Raw genomic sequence first — 18,652 nt, 5'->3', positions numbered from 1 at the left:
TGTTTTAAATTTCAATTTCAGTTGTTAAATTAAAATTATATACCTCATTTTTATTCATGAATCCTATTATAAATTTGAAGTTATTGTATGATATAATGGATCATGGATTTCTTGTGTTGTTAAGCTGGCTTGAAGTTAATTAAACTGTATATTTCAATAAACAATTAATTTTTATTAAGACAATACAAATGTAATGTACCAATTACTTTTTTATTTTAAATTAATATTACAATAGAATGATCCTTTCTAAATAGCAAAACGGTGCGTCATATAAAGACAACCATATTTCCAGAAGAATTTCATTATTGATAATAGAAAGCAAACTATATTAATTTATATAATAAATTAGCCTTTTCCCATGGGTTACAGCTTTATAGTCCAAACAGAATTGTATGCTTAATGAGGAAGACTGTTTTAAATCAATAATTTAATTTATGGTTCGTAGATCATAAAAAAATACTACCCTAAAACGGCGCATAGGTATTGCTTTTTACAGAAAAACAGAAATGACCAATGACCTTTGAAAGAAAGGTTTGGACAAAGTTAAAAAACAATGGAAGTATTTATTAGATCGGGAAATATGTACACAATGGACAGGTACGTCCAACTGGTTGCTGGTACCATATATGATGTATACCTGGTACAGGTAGGTAGGTAGGTAGTAGAGGTCAGGTACCTACCTCTTCTCCTGAGATGAAACAGTTGAGTTTCAACAGGTGTCGGCATTAAAGGAAAAATTTATTAGTTGTACGAATAAAAGTAAATAATCCGATCGGTTTTAAATACGAATCTAAAACAACGACAATAGTGTCCATTGGGACATTGAAAGCTTTAAATATCTGTTAAATACGCGTGTCCCCACTCGAAATTGGAATTGTCACATACACAGATAGCGGTACTGACCAGTTAGTAAGTCGCTGACGGTACGCTCATATTTATATATACAATATTATGGCTGACATTCTTAAGGAAAAACGTGTTGTGCTACATATTGGAATTGTATAGTAGACGCGTTTTGCATTCTTTTTTTCCGTTGTGCTTTGACAATTCAAAAGACTATGGGTTGTTAAAAAGTCAGTCCGCTAGGATCACTCTTTATGTACTGTATGTATGTGATAAAAAAAAAGGAAAATATATGTAATTCCTATTATTTACATATAGACACGTTCGTTTCGTTATTCCCGTTTCACTAGTAGTGCTTAGCGTTGAAAAAATCGTCGAAGGACTTTATTATAACACTTGTAGTGGTCGAAGAAGATAGATAAATTTATGATAGTCGTTCTTCGTGTGTCTAATAGCAATAATTGAAAGGTACTTACAAGACAACTTCAGAAATCGGTTCCGAAAGTGTTTCGACTGTATTGTGAATTTGCGAAATATGTTTGATGGTGGTCTCGGAGTGACTTGAATATTTGAAAATAATGAATAGTTACGGAAATACCAGATGGTCTGAAGATTGTTTTTCGCAATGTGGAGATTGTTCGCCTTGTTTACATTTTGATAACAATAATGACTCCACGCAGAATAATTATTCCAAAAGGTAAGATCCAGCGCGCGAGATATAAACTTTTTTCTGTCCTCTTGATAATCCTNCCAACGGTGATATTAACATCTACGAGCGGGAATTAAGTATATTTTGGAATTTTTTTATTTATCGATTCTTAAAAATGTAAAAGCGTATATATATATATATATGTGTGTGTGTTATACATGTAGTGTACTATTCGAAAACTTTTGCAAACGTAAGTACATTTCTTTCAATGTTTATATAAACATGATATTATATTCGTAAGTGAGCAAATAAAAACGTAACACTAACATACTTAAACGTATGAAAAGTATTCGATTATTTCCTCCAATTGATATTAAGTTTCGTCATATTCATGTCGCATACAAGCAATCAAATCATTTATTAAAATAATCAAAACTAAATTGTACGTCGAGCACGAGCACACTTGTCTTATCTAATGGGATCTCAACTTTCTGAGAACGAAAGAAACAATATTAAGCTTTACGCAACACCTACTTAGTAATTTTGTTTCATTTAGAATTGGTTGTTTCGATACTTTTTCAAAATAATCTCACAGCGATAAGAGAAAGTTTAAAATTACAAATGTTACTCTAAATAAGAGTTTGTTTTCCAGATTCATGACTGTAGGATCTGTACGTTACGGCGTTCGGTTGGGTGCAGTGTCTCCACCGCCACCGGGTGCAGGACCACGGTATCGTTCCCAATGCTGTTGGCCCTCTTCCCCCGGGCCCCTTTCCCGGAGCTCGTTTTTCGGTGGAGCGTCTCCTATTAATAGTACTGATATATTTAGCTATGTAAATCGACTGAGAATCACTGAGGATGACAGTACGTCAGAGTTGGCCGAACAGACGACTTCTCGTCACCGAGTTTTACTCCAATCTTCATTTGCCTCGTCGTCGACTACTTGTAATAATTCATCTTCAACTGTTATTTCTAATTTTTCCTCAAGACCATCGGTCAAAAATCAGTTGCGACGACGTGTTCTTCAGCGACCTCAAGTTTACTACACGAGACTGTGCGATTGTCAAGACGGAGAACTAACAACCCCAGTTACTCCCCTAGACACCCTGGATCGCCTTCCGAGGTTTCGCTTCGGTGGCAATAGATCTGTTTCTAATAGTAAAGAGCGAGAAAAAAGAAGCAGCGAAAGATTGAAAGAACTCACAGACCGACTAAAAAACTGCAGAGGACCCGTGCCACAGAGGCACGCGTCCTCTCCTCCTGTACAGCCAAACCAACCTACTAATCAGGATAATGAAAAATCAAGCGTCGATGACAGAGAAAAGTTCAGAACAACACCTCTGAGAAGTGCGTCTTTTTCTCAAGTCGACTACTCATCTGATGATAAAAAATACGTAAGAAGAAGACAACCGTCAGAAGCATTGCATCTTCTATCGGAAGATTCACTAAGTCAGGCCGCCTTAACATTACCAAGACTAAGGAATCCGAAGAAAGACGAAACAAAGTGTCAGGCTCTTCCACCATCTGAAGATGTCGAAGTAACCGATTTATGCAAACGAATCTACAAACAATGCCACGAAGATAAAATAATCGAATCATTGGAAGAAGTTAGTAAAGAACTTGATAATGACTTAAACGATTGTTTTGTACGAAATAGTGACAGTGCCATTCGAAAATCAAACCAAAAAAACATCGAAGAGGAGAAATGGAACAAGTCCAAGCGTAGAAAGGGTATGTACATTTCGCAGTGGCCAAACAACTACGAAGCTAACGAATCACCTGCTGTCTCGCCATCGGCTTCTGAAAACGATTCGACTTGTAAAAAAGAGAAGTCAAACGTTGAAACAGGAGCAAATTTTAATATTTATTCGAATGAAATTCCAAAATTAGAAATAAGCAATAGTGAAAAATCAGAAAATTGCGACGTATGGAACGATCCTAATCAGGAAGAACCCCATAGTCCCGAAGATAATTCTCTTAACATAGAGTGGCCGTTTATAAAGTCACATAATTCTGAAGAAAAAGACGGTATCTTACTTAAAGTAAAAAAAGACAACATCCAGAGAGCTGATTCATTGTCTGAAGGAGAGAACGATTCTGCCGAACGTAAAAGTGATCAGTTTCAAATTTCACTTGCTTCGGATTTATCCGACTGTGAGGGCCGTAGTGGCAGTAGTACAGGAAACCACGACACTTATAGTCCAAGAATAGCAAGAAGATATTACAAAAGACCACTTCGGGGACCATACGGTCAAATGCTGGAAGCTGAAATGAGTAAAAACGAAGCAGGTCGAAAACAGATTTCGAATGACTTAAAGTTTCTCGAAGATCTTCACGCGACCGTTGATTTTCTCACTGCTGCCTCCTTATCGCCCAGCAGTTCTGTTTGTTCGAGTGATACCAAGTCAAAATACTCGGCACAGATGAGAGGTTCGTCCAGTCATTCCATAGGCGATTCTCAATTGAAAAATAGCCTCAACACATCCGGTTCCAGTAATAAACAATCAAATCAAGCTGTTAAACGTAAAGTTAGTGCCGACTGTTCCAGTAGTAACGATAATGAACAAAAACTTGTGGTGAATCATCAACGTACGACTTCTAGCCCTTCAAAATTAGAAGGCATTGTCCCTCCAGAACCTTCTAATGAACTTTTGGAACAGTTGCTCAGAGGCAGTTCCGAACAACTAGCCGCAAACGATGTCAATCTTCAGAGGAATAAAGTAAGTTGTTAGTTTTTCGGGTAAGTAAACGAAACTGTCTCCAAATAACTTGGCGATGGCGCGGCGGCGTTTTAAAGAGATTTATTTTTAATTTTAATGTGACGTGATACAACATTTGACTCACTACAAAAATATATATATAGGTTATTTATTGAGAGAAAAAGCACCAAACATTTCTTTGGTCCGTTACCCTGCAACAACAAATATCCCACAGTCAATCTTTTGCTTTCTTTTTTTTTTATCTGAATCGCGAAATTGAAATTAAATAATTAATTAAAAAGATAACGATTCTATTTATGTTTGTAGTGTAAACTTTTGTTTTTTCGTCGTTGTTGTTGCATTAGTAAAGAAATGGCTTTTACTTATTTACATATTTTTTACCAAGTAACTGGGTCACCATTAAAAATAACCATAGCATGATGTATGCGGATTCAAACAGTCACAGTATCTAATGAATAACTTCTATCACCTTTTTCAAATTTCGATATCAAAATAAAGACAATGAATATGAAAATTCCGAAATAACATTTTCGATTATTTTGACTGCATTTTTTACAAATACAAATATAAACTGAACGATATACTCGTCACAAGATATAAATTAATTATTATGGCCTATCAACCAGTAAATGTCTCTGTTCTAAAAATAAACCGAAATACCGGAGTCCGTCTCGTATAATTTATGGAGGAGTTCACGTACAATGTTAGTGAAAAAATTGCATTTGCACAAACAGGTGTAAATAATGATTAATTCGAGAAAGAGTGAAAAAGAAAAGGCTTGATAAGATACTGCAATAAAAAGAAAGTTAAGTAGCGTCGTTAAAAACAGAATTCGCGCAGCTTTCGACTTCCTACTACAGCGCCGTTGCCTAGAAACAGATTGTCGATCGAGGACGTCGAGACGCAGAGCGTCTTTCTGCGATTCTTTATTGTATACAATGCACTATGAAAGGAAGGTGTGGCTTTTCGATATGTAGTGTTTTTTGAAATGAGTGCAATAAATTACGAGTGCGGTGAGGAAAACGAAGATGAGGTCCATAATAATATAAAAAATTTCCTTCAAAATCCTCTATTCACGGTACCTACTATCATTGTAGCGCTACGCTGTTATGATGCTGCGTAACTGTTTTTTTTCCCTACTTTTATATTTCGTTTCAGGACACACGAACTCATGTGGTGGTCGAACTTTACGACACGGAACGATCCTACGTAGAATCCTTGCAGATCCTTGTTACAGTAAGAACATAAAAATTTATATTATATTAATTAATTATACCANTAATATTATATTTTAATTAGATATGTTTTTGCACTATTTTAACATTCAATGGAAAAAACGCCACTGAGATTGCATTGCATTAGATATTTAGACATAATGAAACTTGTATCTATAGATATAATCCAATGATGACACAAAACAATTGCCTATTGCCCTGTTAGGTCCTATCGGCTGTCCGCGTAAATTGTGTCCTTTTATTTCTTCCGTAATTAGTTTATCCAGTGTAATCGGGTGTTTTAAGTGGTTAATTTGAAAAGTAAACATAAAGATAACGTGTAATAGACTGGGTGTGGGCAATAAATTGGGACGTTTTCTGGTAAGTGTTTACAAATGAACAATAATTCAATAATTTAATTTAACCTCAAAGTCGCATGCGGCATTTTAAAAGAAATTTCTGTTTTTCTAAAATTAATAGTTATTGAATATTAACAACATTATTAAAATAACGTACAGTTATGTGCTGTGTTAATGATTCTTTTTTGGTAGTACTTATACCTATCAACTGACAATTTACGATTAGGTATCTAAATCATGCTTAATTAAAAAAAAAAAATTGTACGTTATAGGTATTTTATAAAAGAGAGTACTGTTATATATAATGGTCAAATTTTAATTAATTACGAGTGATAATGATGAATAAACATTATCGTAATAATTGTGTCGACTTGTATTTGCTGGTAGTATTTTTTTCAATTGCTATGTTTTCCTCATTAAAGAATCTTAGGCTACTACGACAGAATAATGGAAATTGTTTGCAGCATAATTGTCGATATATATGTGCTGTTTGGTGTAAAAAACACTTTCAATTTAAAAAAGCCAAAAAATGAACGCATTAATTATCATTTTTTCCTTGATAGTAAAACAATCATTATACATATATGCCTGTTTTAAAACCTAAATTTAGTTTTGGCATTTGTTCTAAAAAATTCGAGTACAGGTGGGCCCAACCAACGAAATATGTATGTACACACAGACATACATATTTTATGAGTGTGTGTGTGCGCGCGCGCGTGGTTACCATTCTGCGCGCACTTTTAAAATTTGTTCTGCTCTTTTATCGTATTCAAGCAAATTAACAGTTAATTTAGTACAAGTAATTAATTTTTAATTATCCATTTTGCAGAAATACTTGGAACCTTTGAAAAATCCCGAAAATGCTATTTTACTTGATGCATCCCTCGTAGATGAAATATTCTATCAGGTAAAATAGTTTCAAAACAATATACTTTTAAAGCGTTTTTAAGGGCAGTCTGTAACTTATATGAAGGGCGAATATGATTTTTAGATACCGACAATATTGAGTCACCATCAAAAATTTTTGGAAGAATTAAAAGGACGGTTAGAACAATGGGACTTGAAGCAAAAAGTGGGCGACATTTTTTTGGAGATCGTAAGTGATGGACTGGAGTTACATTTAAAATGTCAAATTTATCATTTACTTCAGTTTTCTAGAACGTCCGTTATCGAAAGTTATACAAACTACGTTAATAACTGGAAAAGGGCGCGAGATATAATAAAGAATGCTCAACAAACTAAACCTGCGTTTGCAAGGTTTTTAGAGGTAAATAAAAAATAAAAATTAACCTTTTAAAGTCATATTAGATATCACCGAAATTCAATATTTCAGACAACAGCACGAGAACATAAGGGAAAATTGGCTTTAGACTCTCTGTTAATAAAACCCATCCAAAAATTCCCAAAATATGAACTCCTTTTACAGAGATTAATAAAACACACCGATCCTTCTCACCCAGATTATCCTCTACTTCTTAGTGCTCAAAAAGAAGTGCACGAACTCTTGCTAAAAATTAATTGTACAGAAAGGGAAGCTCTTGAACTCGAGCAACTCAGAGAAATAGAAGGACTAATAGAAGGTCTTATAGAATTGGTAGCTACAGATCGTCAATATTTAAGACATGATCTAGTCACAATGACTGCAGGGAACGGTGCCCGTAAAGAAAGGGCATTGTTTTTATTTTCCGACCTACTTCTTGTTACCAGTATTAAGCGTAGAAGTGGCACCATAAGAAAGCCTTCTGCAGGTCAGGGGTCAGTCACTGGTGTTTTGGAAGCAAATAAGTATAAGTTGTTAATGAGAATATCGTTAGATGATTTAGAGATAGTGAAAGCCAAAGATGAGAATCTTAGGCAAATGATGATAGAGATTGAAAATTTAACTGATGATATTACGGTGCTCAATCAGATCAACGAATTAGCTTGGTCTCTCCATTGTACTCATACAGTTTTGGACGAAGTAGTGAAAGAAATGCTCGAAAAATTAAATAAACAACTGTCGGATCAACAAAATAGCGATTCTCAACTTTCATGTCTGGATTTGGCGGTAAATACTTCGTAAGTTACATTTAATAACCAGGTGATTAACATTTTTTAATAAACAAAATAATTGTTTTCTTCAAGGAATGGTTTAGAAAACGTTTCGGTAGTTTTCTCAAAACCTGAAAAACGAACATCATGGGAAGAAACATTTAACGAAGCTAAACATAAATTAGGTAATTTAATTGACCATTGTTTTTTTTTTTTTTTTGAACGTTTGTTCACTCATTCTGAGTACTTTTTCTTTCCAGCAATATCTGGTGATAGAAGACCCGTTCCAGAATTGGTAGCTACAGTACCAATTCGAAAGACCAGGGCCGGTCTTCAATTTACATGTGCTGCACCTACGTTAACCGATAACAGAAGAGACGTTTGGGTTTGTAATAGCGATGGTTATGTTGGGCAAGTTTGTGTTTTAAGCTTACAACCTGAACCGACTGTTACTTCGTGCAATGGGGTCTGTAACGCACGAATTGTTTGTATTGCATCTGTACCTGGCATTAGTAGCAGGTATGCTAATTCAACAATCCCAATAAGTCAAACCTAAAGAATTTTAAACTTTTACAGAAGCTCGTTAGGAAGTAAAATAAATCATACGAAAGAATCCAAAGAGGAGCATAATACCATTCAGTTCGACAGTAGTTCTTCAAGTGACGAAGACGATCGCAGTGACTTTGAAGAGAACGCAGAAACTAGTGCGGTATCGGGTGGAAACTACAAAGCAATCGAAACCACGAGTATCGACTCGGATGATTTGGAGAGTCAGCAATCAACGATGTGGTTAGGTACAGAAGATGGTAGCATTCATGTTTATAATTCCAGCGATAACATTCGAATAAAGAAAAATAAAATTAGGTTACAATTAGGATCTTCAGTTCTTTGTATTATGTAAGTAACTGGACTGTGGCAGGCCGGAATACGCATAATGTTTTTTCATTAATTCTTGTTACAGTTATTTGGATAACAGAGTGTACGTTTCGTTGGCCAACGGTGATATTAACATCTACGAGCGGGAATTAAGTATATTTTGGAATTTTTTTATTTATCGATTCTTAAAAATGTAAAAGCGTTACTTTTTAGACGGAACCTGGAACGTATCGAATCCTATTTCAGTGGCAGTCGGATCTACAGCAATGCCAGTTACAAAAATTCTTCCAAACATGGGAAAATTGTGGTGTAGTTGCGGGAATAGTGTAAAAATTTTTAACACATCGTCCTTAACAGTAGAAACTAGTTTCACTGTTAACAACGAATCAAACAAACCGATAAACTGTATTATATTATCAGGAAACGGGCTATGGTTATCCTTACAAAATTCTGCAGTTATAAAGTGCTTTCATGCATATTCGTTCGAATTTCTGTGTGAAGTAAACGTAGCACCGGCCGTTACAAAAATGCTGACAAGTTAGTAAATTGTTCTTTTTAAACTTTATCGATCGGCCTTTTGTTTAAACATTTCAATTTTATTGTAGGTTGCGATGACATTATTCGACAACATAAAGCCGCATGTCTTCGCGTAACATCGCTGTTGGCATGCAAAGATTTGCTCTGGATTGGAACATCGGCAGGAGTACTTTTAACGATGCCGTTACCCCATATTGCATCTTTAACAACTAAAATGAATATAACTCCAAATATTGCCGGCGTCCCTTACGGACACACAGGCCACGTCCGATTTATAAGTCACGTTGAATATAATGGTATAAATACTGAAAGCACTTACCACCATCGATACTCTTTTAAAGGAAAACAAGAGCAGAGAAATAGCGCGAAAGTCTTAGTGATATCAGGAGGGGATGGTTATGAAGATTTTCGAAGTTCAAACTTGTCCGAAGTGGCAGGCAGGGAAGACTCTACGAATCACCTGCTTTTGTGGCATATTTGATTTAATTTTAAAAATGAATACATATCTATATAAAATTTGATGTACTATGTAGCTACATACAACTACTACAATAATGTGATGATCACCAGCCACATGTGCAAAGTGATAATTGCATTTTCATAAAATGTGTGATAATAATCTTAGGTTTTTTTTTCTTATTATAATAACATTATGGTCAATAATAATTACTAGTTCGTTATCACCTACCATCTTGTTCCTAATTTCCATCATTTACCGTCAGCGACGTCGAATCACGATATATTACGTTCGAATGGGAAATATATTAATAAATCTGCCGGCGGATTTAGTGATATGCCATATCATTATTTTAAGAATGGCTAGTAGCATCGAGGATATTTTTAATAATTATGTTGACAATATTTACGTTAATTAACTCACTTATTGTTTTATAGGAACTATTTTTGTATAAGTTTTACAAATAAAAATTGCTATTTTGGAGGTTTAATTGGTAAATAATATAACTACCTACTTCCAGATTATAAACAAACTCTTCACCATTATTTAACTAATAGTAATACCTAATCGTTCTTTCAGAACTCGCTGTTAAATCGGTCTTTAATTTGGAATATCATGTTATTAACATATAGTTGCTATATGTAAACTTGTAACGACAAAATATTTCGTATTTACACGTCTGGATTTCTAATTAGTTTTTTATAGAGATAGTATAACATTAACTTAGTCGTTGGTAAAGATGACTTAATCATTAAGAAATAATATTATGCAGGCAGACTTTATAAACTGTTACAAATATTCTTTGAGAAGCGAAACCTATATTAACAAAATTTGAGAAAATTTACTCCTATTCAATTTTGAACAATTATCATAGGTTTAGAGTTTAATGTTTAAAAGGTTTATTAATGTCCGCAACTTTATGCATAATATTTAATAACTAATTGATATTATTTTGCGTCACAAAGCGAGTGATAGAGTATTTACATATTTCATTTCCAACATTTCAATCATATTTCCGATTCACGGTGTATTTTGGTGTTGTTGATAGTCAATTACAATAATGAATTTGAAGATAAAGAAAGCTACAGACTGCTTCAGAGTTTTCTTTGGAAGTTTGTTTTGTGAAAGACAGAGGTCACTAGCACATATTTTTAATTAAAAAAAATAGAAAAAATGGTAATTCATGAGCCGATGGTGGTCATTATGATGTAGATTTTAATTTTCACACAATCCAAGACGCCTCGAATTTCTTCAAAAAATATTAGTATATTACTAAGGTGACCATACGTCCCGGATTGGCCAGGACAGTCCCGGATTTCCACCTTGCGTCCCGGATTTTTCTAGAAGCAATATTTGTCCCGGATTGTCCCGAATTTTTGAAAAGGTTCTTATTTTCAATATTTATTTTAAATACATTTCAACTAGATTTATTTTTACAAAATTTGANTATATCCTTAAATAGTATTTGTTATGTATAATTTTTATTAAAAAAATCATTTGTTATTTAATTTAACTACTCCCCCCACCCCGCTACAACTTCCCGTCCCGGATTTGGAAATAAAAAAATATGGTTACCTTAATATTACGCATCTGGGTAGGAAAATTAAAGAATGTCTCGTTTATTTTTTCCCTTGGTGTGTTGTGTGTGTACCTTTTTAACTACAACTCGATCAGGAAGTGAAAGTTTATTGGGGAAAAAAAGTTCTCCATTAGCATCATTAAAAAAAAAACGCCGCACATTTTGAATTAAACAAAACGTCGATGATTATATAAATTTGAATGCTTGCGGCTTTAAATATACTGGGTGATTGGGGAGTTATGTCTCTGAGTGTAGTTTAACAAAAATTAATGCATCTAACTGAATTAATAGGGGTAATACCCAGACAGAAAAGTTATTAGCGAAAATTGTATTACCGATAAAATATATAGATATTAATATGTAGAGTAATACCGCTCAAGCTTGGAAATTTGATTACACTAAATTTGATAATTACAAGAAAATATTCTCACAATAAGGGAAATATTGAAGTTCTTTATGACACATTTACCACTGGTTATTTCAAAACATATTGACTTTGAATATAATACAACAAAATCAAACAGAAACACATAAAAGCTTTTGACTGTATAGCCAGTGGCGTAACTATTGGTGTTTCATGTGTTCCATGATGTGCTGGTCCCCAAGTCAGGGGGCTTCTCATATGGCTTGATAACTTCAAAAGTTTGAAAAGCAGTGCTACTGTCAAATGTTCAACATCTTTTTCTAGGGACAGAAAGTGTCGATCGCCTCAAAAAAAATTTGACGAATTGAGTCAATACCATCACACAACTTTTGATACCTATGTATGATGTCTATGTAGTTATACAAACGCAGTACTGGTTTTAGAAAGACTGTGCATGTTTTTTCCTGTCTTTTTAAGAAATTCATCTATCAATAAAATTCTCTCTGCAGGCCACGAATTTTGCTGCAAATACGAGGTTGATGTTTCAGATACAATTTCAGGCCAACTTTTCCATTTGAAAATTTTAGACTTCATTACTCCCCGAGTAGTATTTCTCAAAATTGAAAATAATTAAAAGAAGCTTGCGGAATACTGTGAGACAAGAAAGAATGAGCCCTCTAGCTATAATTTCAGTTGAAAATGACCATGCCAATAAGATCGATATTCGGAATTTGGTGACAGCATTTGCACATGTAAAAGCCTCGAAATTTATACTTAAGTTTAGAATAAATTTATTTCTCTCTCCTAGAAATCTTTTATTTCCTGGAGTCGCCTTCTCTCTCTGAACATGTCTTTTGAACCTAGTTACGCCACTGTGTATAGCTTAGCTACATTGTACAGTGAAATGATACGATGCATTACAAGTACGAGGTAGGTCGTTTACATGAAAAGGTGTTAAAAAATATTAGGTAACATACTCAAAATTTATGGGATTCGTAAGTGTGTTAAAATCTTCTGTTTTTACATTTATTTAAGCCATTATTTCTATTCGATTATAATCTAGAATATATATAAAGCAATCCGCCTTAGTGTACCAGTTTTACAAAGATTTATAGCAGTCTTTCATGGAGAAGATAAACATCAAATGACAGTCTCTACTTAACAGAGATAAAAGGGTAAATTTGTTTAGGCAGTTAAACTTTACGACTACACCCCCCTACAGAGCGGCACGTCTTAAAGGGTGTAAACTATAGAAACCTCTTAACATCGGACGAGGTAGTCGCACCCTCAGTTGAAAACAAATAGATAGGCAGACATTATAATATGTTTTAAGACACATTCTGGCTAGAATACACAATACGGCATTAATTTGATTTATTGTAGTCAAATATTAAATATTTCAAATTTAAGGAGCGACTGCAATAAATAACTGACTATGTTTTACTTCTAATTTACATAAGCAATTTGTTTTATTAGTTAAAAGTATCCTTTTCATTTTATAATGAGACTACTAATACCAATACATAATGGACTCTAAATCGAATTACCATCAGTTTGAGCAATCTAAGTAGTGTAATTTATAATTTTTTATGTCAACGTTACATCCAACTGTGATATAAATAAGAATTAGAATTAGAGTACGTATAAACATTTGGTACAGTTATAAAAATGCCGATAAATAAAAAAATAATCAACAACATATTACATGGTAACTGATTCCTTTATTTGGGGAATACCCCAAACAACAAACGCGCTACTTGTTCGGAATAGAAATTTGGTAAAGAAAATAAATTTAAATAATTCGAAATTGGGATAGGTATAATTGCAAAGTAAAAAGCTACACTGTAGATGACATTTAAAAAAACCGTTAAAAAATTACCTTGACAATATTTTATCCTTACTTCATCTTCAGCATATAAATACGTAATCTCAATCCATAGGAGGCACAATTATCACTGTATACATTCCTTAAAGTTGCACTAATCAACACCTGTATGTTTATTCACTTCTAATTTTTTAAAGTACATGTGAAATTACTAATCCGTTTTCGAATGATGTCAACTATCGCGGCACTATCTCACAACTGATTCCTCCCCTTCAAATTATTGTAGTTATAGATTCAAATTATGTGATGTGGGTCATTCGCACTACTGGAACTGGCTAAATTAGCGCAAAAGAAATAAAATAAAATATGGTAATCTCCAATACTGCAATACTTTTAATTAATGTTTACATTTTATTGGATATAAGCTATATATATATATTTTGAAATTGCATAGGTATAATTTACGTACACTTACGTGTAAGTATAATAAACAACAAAAACCCTCTTAAATACATTTTTTTTTAAATACGTACNTAATATTATATTTTAATTAGATATGTTTTTGCACTATTTTAACATTCAATGGAAAAAACGCCACTGAGATTGCATTGCATTAGATATTTAGACATAATGAAACTTGTATCTATAGATATAATCCAATGATGACACAAAACAATTGCCTATTGCCCTGTTAGGTCCTATCGGCTGTCCGCGTAAATTGTGTCCTTTTATTTCTTCCGTAATTAGTTTATCCAGTGTAATCGGGTGTTTTAAGTGGTTAATTTGAAAAGTAAACATAAAGATAACGTGTAATAGACTGGGTGTGGGCAATAAATTGGGACGTTTTCTGGTAAGTGTTTACAAATGAACAATAATTCAATAATTTAATTTAACCTCAAAGTCGCATGCGGCATTTTAAAAGAAATTTCTGTTTTTCTAAAATTAATAGTTATTGAATATTAACAACATTATTAAAATAACGTACAGTTATGTGCTGTGTTAATGATTCTTTTTTGGTAGTACTTATACCTATCAACTGACAATTTACGATTAGGTATCTAAATCATGCTTAATTAAAAAAAAAAAATTGTACGTTATAGGTATTTTATAAAAGAGAGTAGGTGAGTACTCTCTTCGCATTTTTTCGAGCATTATCTGTTTACTGTTGTAAGTATGCGATTACATTTACTTATGTAATTCTGTCATGTATGCGCAATGTTTATGTATTTGAAAGTACAGATTTGGTTGCAAAAGGATTATCCTTCTTCTCTGCCATAAAAAATTTGAATTAAACATATGCTGTAGATGCTCCTTGTGGTTAGTTAAAAAAAATAAAAGTTTTAACAATGTAGGATTTTATAGCTCTATCTTTTTCATAAAAACACTGAAAAAGTAGAAGTAATAACGTAATATTAAATATTCGTGATGTTTATGACGCGAATAATTGTCAATAAACCTACAAAAGGATAGTATATAGTACCTAACTAATTATTTTCATTTCATATTACCTATAATATACATACTAGATCTGAATTTAAAAGTAATATTTAATGCAGTAGGAAGAGTTAATGGGCAAATCAGCAATTTATTTTGAACTTTATGAAATTTACTATACCTAGGTATAATCCTTTTCTGTGCCTTCAGAATATTTTGCAAAAATTACTCAACTTTTCAGCACAAATATAACGAAATAAAACAAAGGATTAGAATTGAATTAAAATTTTATTATGCCAAATTTTTAAAAAGGCGTAGGTACTGTTGTCTAAGAAAATATAAGACAATATAATAAAAAGAATTTTTTTCTAGGTACTCTAAAAATAAAATAGTTAAATAATACAAATGACAATAAAATTTTAAGAATTTTAGCTAATTCTGAGAATGTTTGGGGTTTTTGGCAATATCAAAAATTTTAACAGTAAAAAAAATGCGACAAAAATGCACAAGTACTATATCGAAATAACAAGTACTTTAGTAGGTACAGTAATTAATAAATAATATAAATTAGGACAAACAACCTAACCCAATACAATCTTAATTATCAATTTTCATTACGTAGGTTTTTTGGTATATCTACCTATTAAATTATTATTGCTAGTGTTGTTTTTTTCTGTCTATAAATACCTGGCACTGATAAGTATCCGGCCTCATTATCCGGTACTCGGCCGGATCCTAAAAAAAGTGCGCCGAGTAGACGAAACGTTCTTCACTAAATAATGAGCAATATTTAAATGAAAACTTCTGCCTATTAACAGTCTATGATGCTGTTTAAATTTTACCAAAATATGAGTAATGAAATTAAATTTTTGAAATATCTGCTATTAAAAGTATTGTAAGCAGTAAATAAAACTATGTACGTATTAACAGTTTTTACTAATCAAACTTGTTTTCTTTTTTATAAAAAAGTTACTTAATGGTTATTCTTAGAGTTTCGTAAGTCCGAATGAAAACGGAACCCTTATAGGAACACTCGTGTGTCTGTCTGTCCGTTTTTTTTTTATAGCTGTTGCTTGATTATTTACTCACCAACCTACCTTCACTTATTAGAATAAAAAGGAAGCAAATTAAATTGTCAGTATGTTACTATAAAAGCAAGAATATTGGTAAATTTTGGGTTTTATTTGTATTTCTTAGGATTTACCAAAGTGAGCTTGTTGAAGTAAGGATGGATACAAAATGAAACAATTTTTCGGGCTCTTACCATTGACTATTAGTGAATGTTGATTTTTACTATAAAACAGTTAAGTTATGTATAAAAGTTTTTAAATTACTTAGGTAAGGTGTACTACAATAAACAAAAATGAAATTTTCTTCTCACAAATAATAGTAATACCTACATTGACAAAGGTAATATTCCATAATTCTTCTTATCATTTTTTATTATTAATAATGAAAAAACGAATTTTACTTGTTACAACATGGCGAACTATTGTGTTATATATTTAGAATTACAAAACAATCCCGATGACATACAATCGCAGTTCTTCGTCCAGCATTTTTTTAGGCAGTTACATCTTTTGAATCCTCGACCTCCTCTCAAAAACAATTGTCCGACTTCTTTCTCACGTCTTTATCTTATCTCTCTCTCTTATTTTTATTTTTTATTATATTTTACTTTCCAAAAAGCATTTTAAAAATATTTAATAATTATGTATGCGAAACATGGACAGTGGGCGCGGCGGAAAAGAAAAGATTAGAAGCCTTCGAAATGTGGTGTTATAGGCGAATGATGAATGGTGAGGATACCGTGGATAGGGAAGGTAAGAAATCAAGAGGTATTAGGAAGAATAGGAGAACAGAGGACTCTATGGAAGTTAATAAATAATATGCGAAATAGGTTGGTAGGACGCCTTCTCAGACATGAAAGTCTAGTCAGAGACATATTAGAGGCAGAAGCAGGAGTTAGGAGGGGTAGAGGTAGATCTAGGTTCGATTACTGTTCGTAAATAGTTAAGGATGCGGGTTATTCTAGTTTTAGGGAAATGCGAAGTTTAGCTCAGGATAGGAAAGAGTGGAGGTGCGTGTCCAACCAGTGTTAGGATTGACGACCTTATGATGATGATGATGATGAAGGTTATTAATAATTCGGACATAGGAGAATTAAACCACAGAAACTGTTTGTTAATATTACTATATATAATTTCTAGAAAAACTTTAATTGCGTCCAATTTTTTTAAAAATAACAATAAGGTAGTTCTAAAATGTTATACTGCAATTAGCTAGCTTCTTAATTTCATTCATTTAATGTTTATAAATTCAACTTGTCCGTTTGGTCGAATTTTATTATACCCAAAAAGGCATATGTATCTATATATAGATTAGCTCAGGATAGGAAAGAGTGGAGGTACGTGTCCAACCAGCCTTAGGACTGACGACCTTATGATGATGGCATGTATGTAACTTATTTGACACAAAATTTTAATATTGAGTAAATAATTTCTAATTGATTATATTACATTGTTTTACTTCTAAAATCAACATTTATTCGAAAAATCATCTTGTTTTAAAAAAATCCGTACATTTAGCAGCTTGTATTGACAGGCTTTCCATTAAACAACGCCCTCGGAAATGTCCCAAGCCACAGTAAGTTCCGTTCATAAAGTCGTTTAAACACTAAACCAATGAAATTTTAATTTTTGTTTGACGGTTTTTTTAGCAAGAGGGTCTAGTTGAAACCGTTGATACGAACCTATAAGAGTTTGCAAGGTGACATCGATAATCAAAACCTGATATACCAACAAGTGACATAAATTGTAACGGTTCGGTCATACCGATGCATTCTTATTTACGAGAAAAACTAAACACAAGAGCTGTATCGAAATAATAAATACTTTAGTAGGCATAGTAATTAGTAAATAATACAAATTAGGACAAGCGACCTAATTCAATTCAACTTTAATTACCAATTTTCGTTAGGTAGGTTTTTTCTTTTTCCTCTGGTATAATTATCCGGCACTTCCCAGTATCCGGTGCATGGCCGGATTTAAAAAAAGATGATGGATCAGATTCAAACCGAGTAGGTGCCTGGTCATCTCTAATAAAAATACTAAGCAATCAATAAAAAAAAATGCAAAACACGGTAGTACAAAAAGCACATAAACGAGTCAGTACATGAATTATAATTACTGGTTAGGTTAGGTTAGGTTAACTAAGAATTAGAGATGGGATGGTTATCCGGTTTGGATTCGGTACTCTTCTTAGCGTATATCCGGCACACATTTTGAATAGGACGGCATGAAATCAGCTTGACGTCGTTTAAAGTTCAAATTCTAATAATGAGATCATAAAGGCCAGATTGTTAGTATGCGATAGAGGGGAAGCCAAAACCATGCACATTTAGTCACTGTGAAAAATAGCTTAAATTTTTAGTAATACACCAATAATGTGAGAATTTTACAGTGCCGGGTACCTGGCAGAATTAACGTCAGGTACCTGGTTATCTGGTAGGTAACAGGGGCATCATTATGTTTTTTTTTCGAGCCCTGGTCAAATTATATGAAAGGGGCTATTCATAAATTACATAACGCAAAATCCATCGATTTTTGACCCCCTTCTCCCCCCATGTAAGAGAACCGTAACGCATTACTTGGTCCTTCCCCCTTCGCCACTTCGTTACGTAATATGTGAATTAAACAACTATTTTCCTTAATTTCCAATAATATTTCAATTCTAAATAAAATCTATACCTATTTGTATTACAT

At 33.1% G+C, this 18,652-nt stretch overlaps 1 protein-coding gene and 1 long non-coding RNA gene across 2 annotated transcripts in view; one reads left to right on the top strand and one right to left on the bottom strand.

Annotated features, from left to right (window-relative positions):
* LOC108733797 overlaps positions 1 to 18,652 on the bottom strand; it is a 37,220-nt gene that overhangs the window by 13,792 nt on the left and 4,776 nt on the right. The gene's annotated exons all lie outside the window — the stretch shown is intronic.
* Positions 1,405 to 10,164, top strand: LOC108733788 (rho guanine nucleotide exchange factor 17). The gene is made up of 13 exons (XM_018465097.1): positions 1,405 to 1,540; positions 2,145 to 4,212; positions 5,371 to 5,448; positions 6,615 to 6,692; positions 6,777 to 6,881; positions 6,936 to 7,052; positions 7,119 to 7,843; positions 7,910 to 8,001; positions 8,077 to 8,335; positions 8,393 to 8,713; positions 8,778 to 8,845; positions 8,906 to 9,229; positions 9,298 to 10,164. The coding sequence occupies exons 1-13, from the start codon at positions 1,422 to 1,424 to the stop codon at positions 9,708 to 9,710; spliced, it is 4,767 nt and encodes a 1,588-aa protein (XP_018320599.1). The 5' UTR covers positions 1,405 to 1,421; the 3' UTR covers positions 9,711 to 10,164.

This window comes from Agrilus planipennis, unplaced genomic scaffold (genome assembly GCF_000699045.2).
Source record: "Agrilus planipennis isolate EAB-ADULT unplaced genomic scaffold, Apla_2.0 scaffold11, whole genome shotgun sequence".
Classification (NCBI taxonomy): Eukaryota; Metazoa; Arthropoda; class Insecta; order Coleoptera; family Buprestidae; genus Agrilus; species Agrilus planipennis.
Note: the sequence above shows the minus strand (reverse complement) of the source record. Positions and strands in the feature narration are given on the sequence as shown.

Coding starts and splice junctions, on each gene's coding strand:
- LOC108733788 (XM_018465097.1), top strand. CDS start 1,422: ATGAATAGTTACGGAAATACCAGATGGTCTGAAGATTGTTTTTCGCAA. Junction 8,714..8,777: donor TCTTCAGTTCTTTGTATTAT/GTAAGTAACTGG, acceptor TTCTTGTTACAG/TTATTTGGATAACAGAGTGT. Junction 8,846..8,905: donor CATCTACGAGCGGGAATTAA/GTATATTTTGGA, acceptor GTTACTTTTTAG/ACGGAACCTGGAACGTATCG.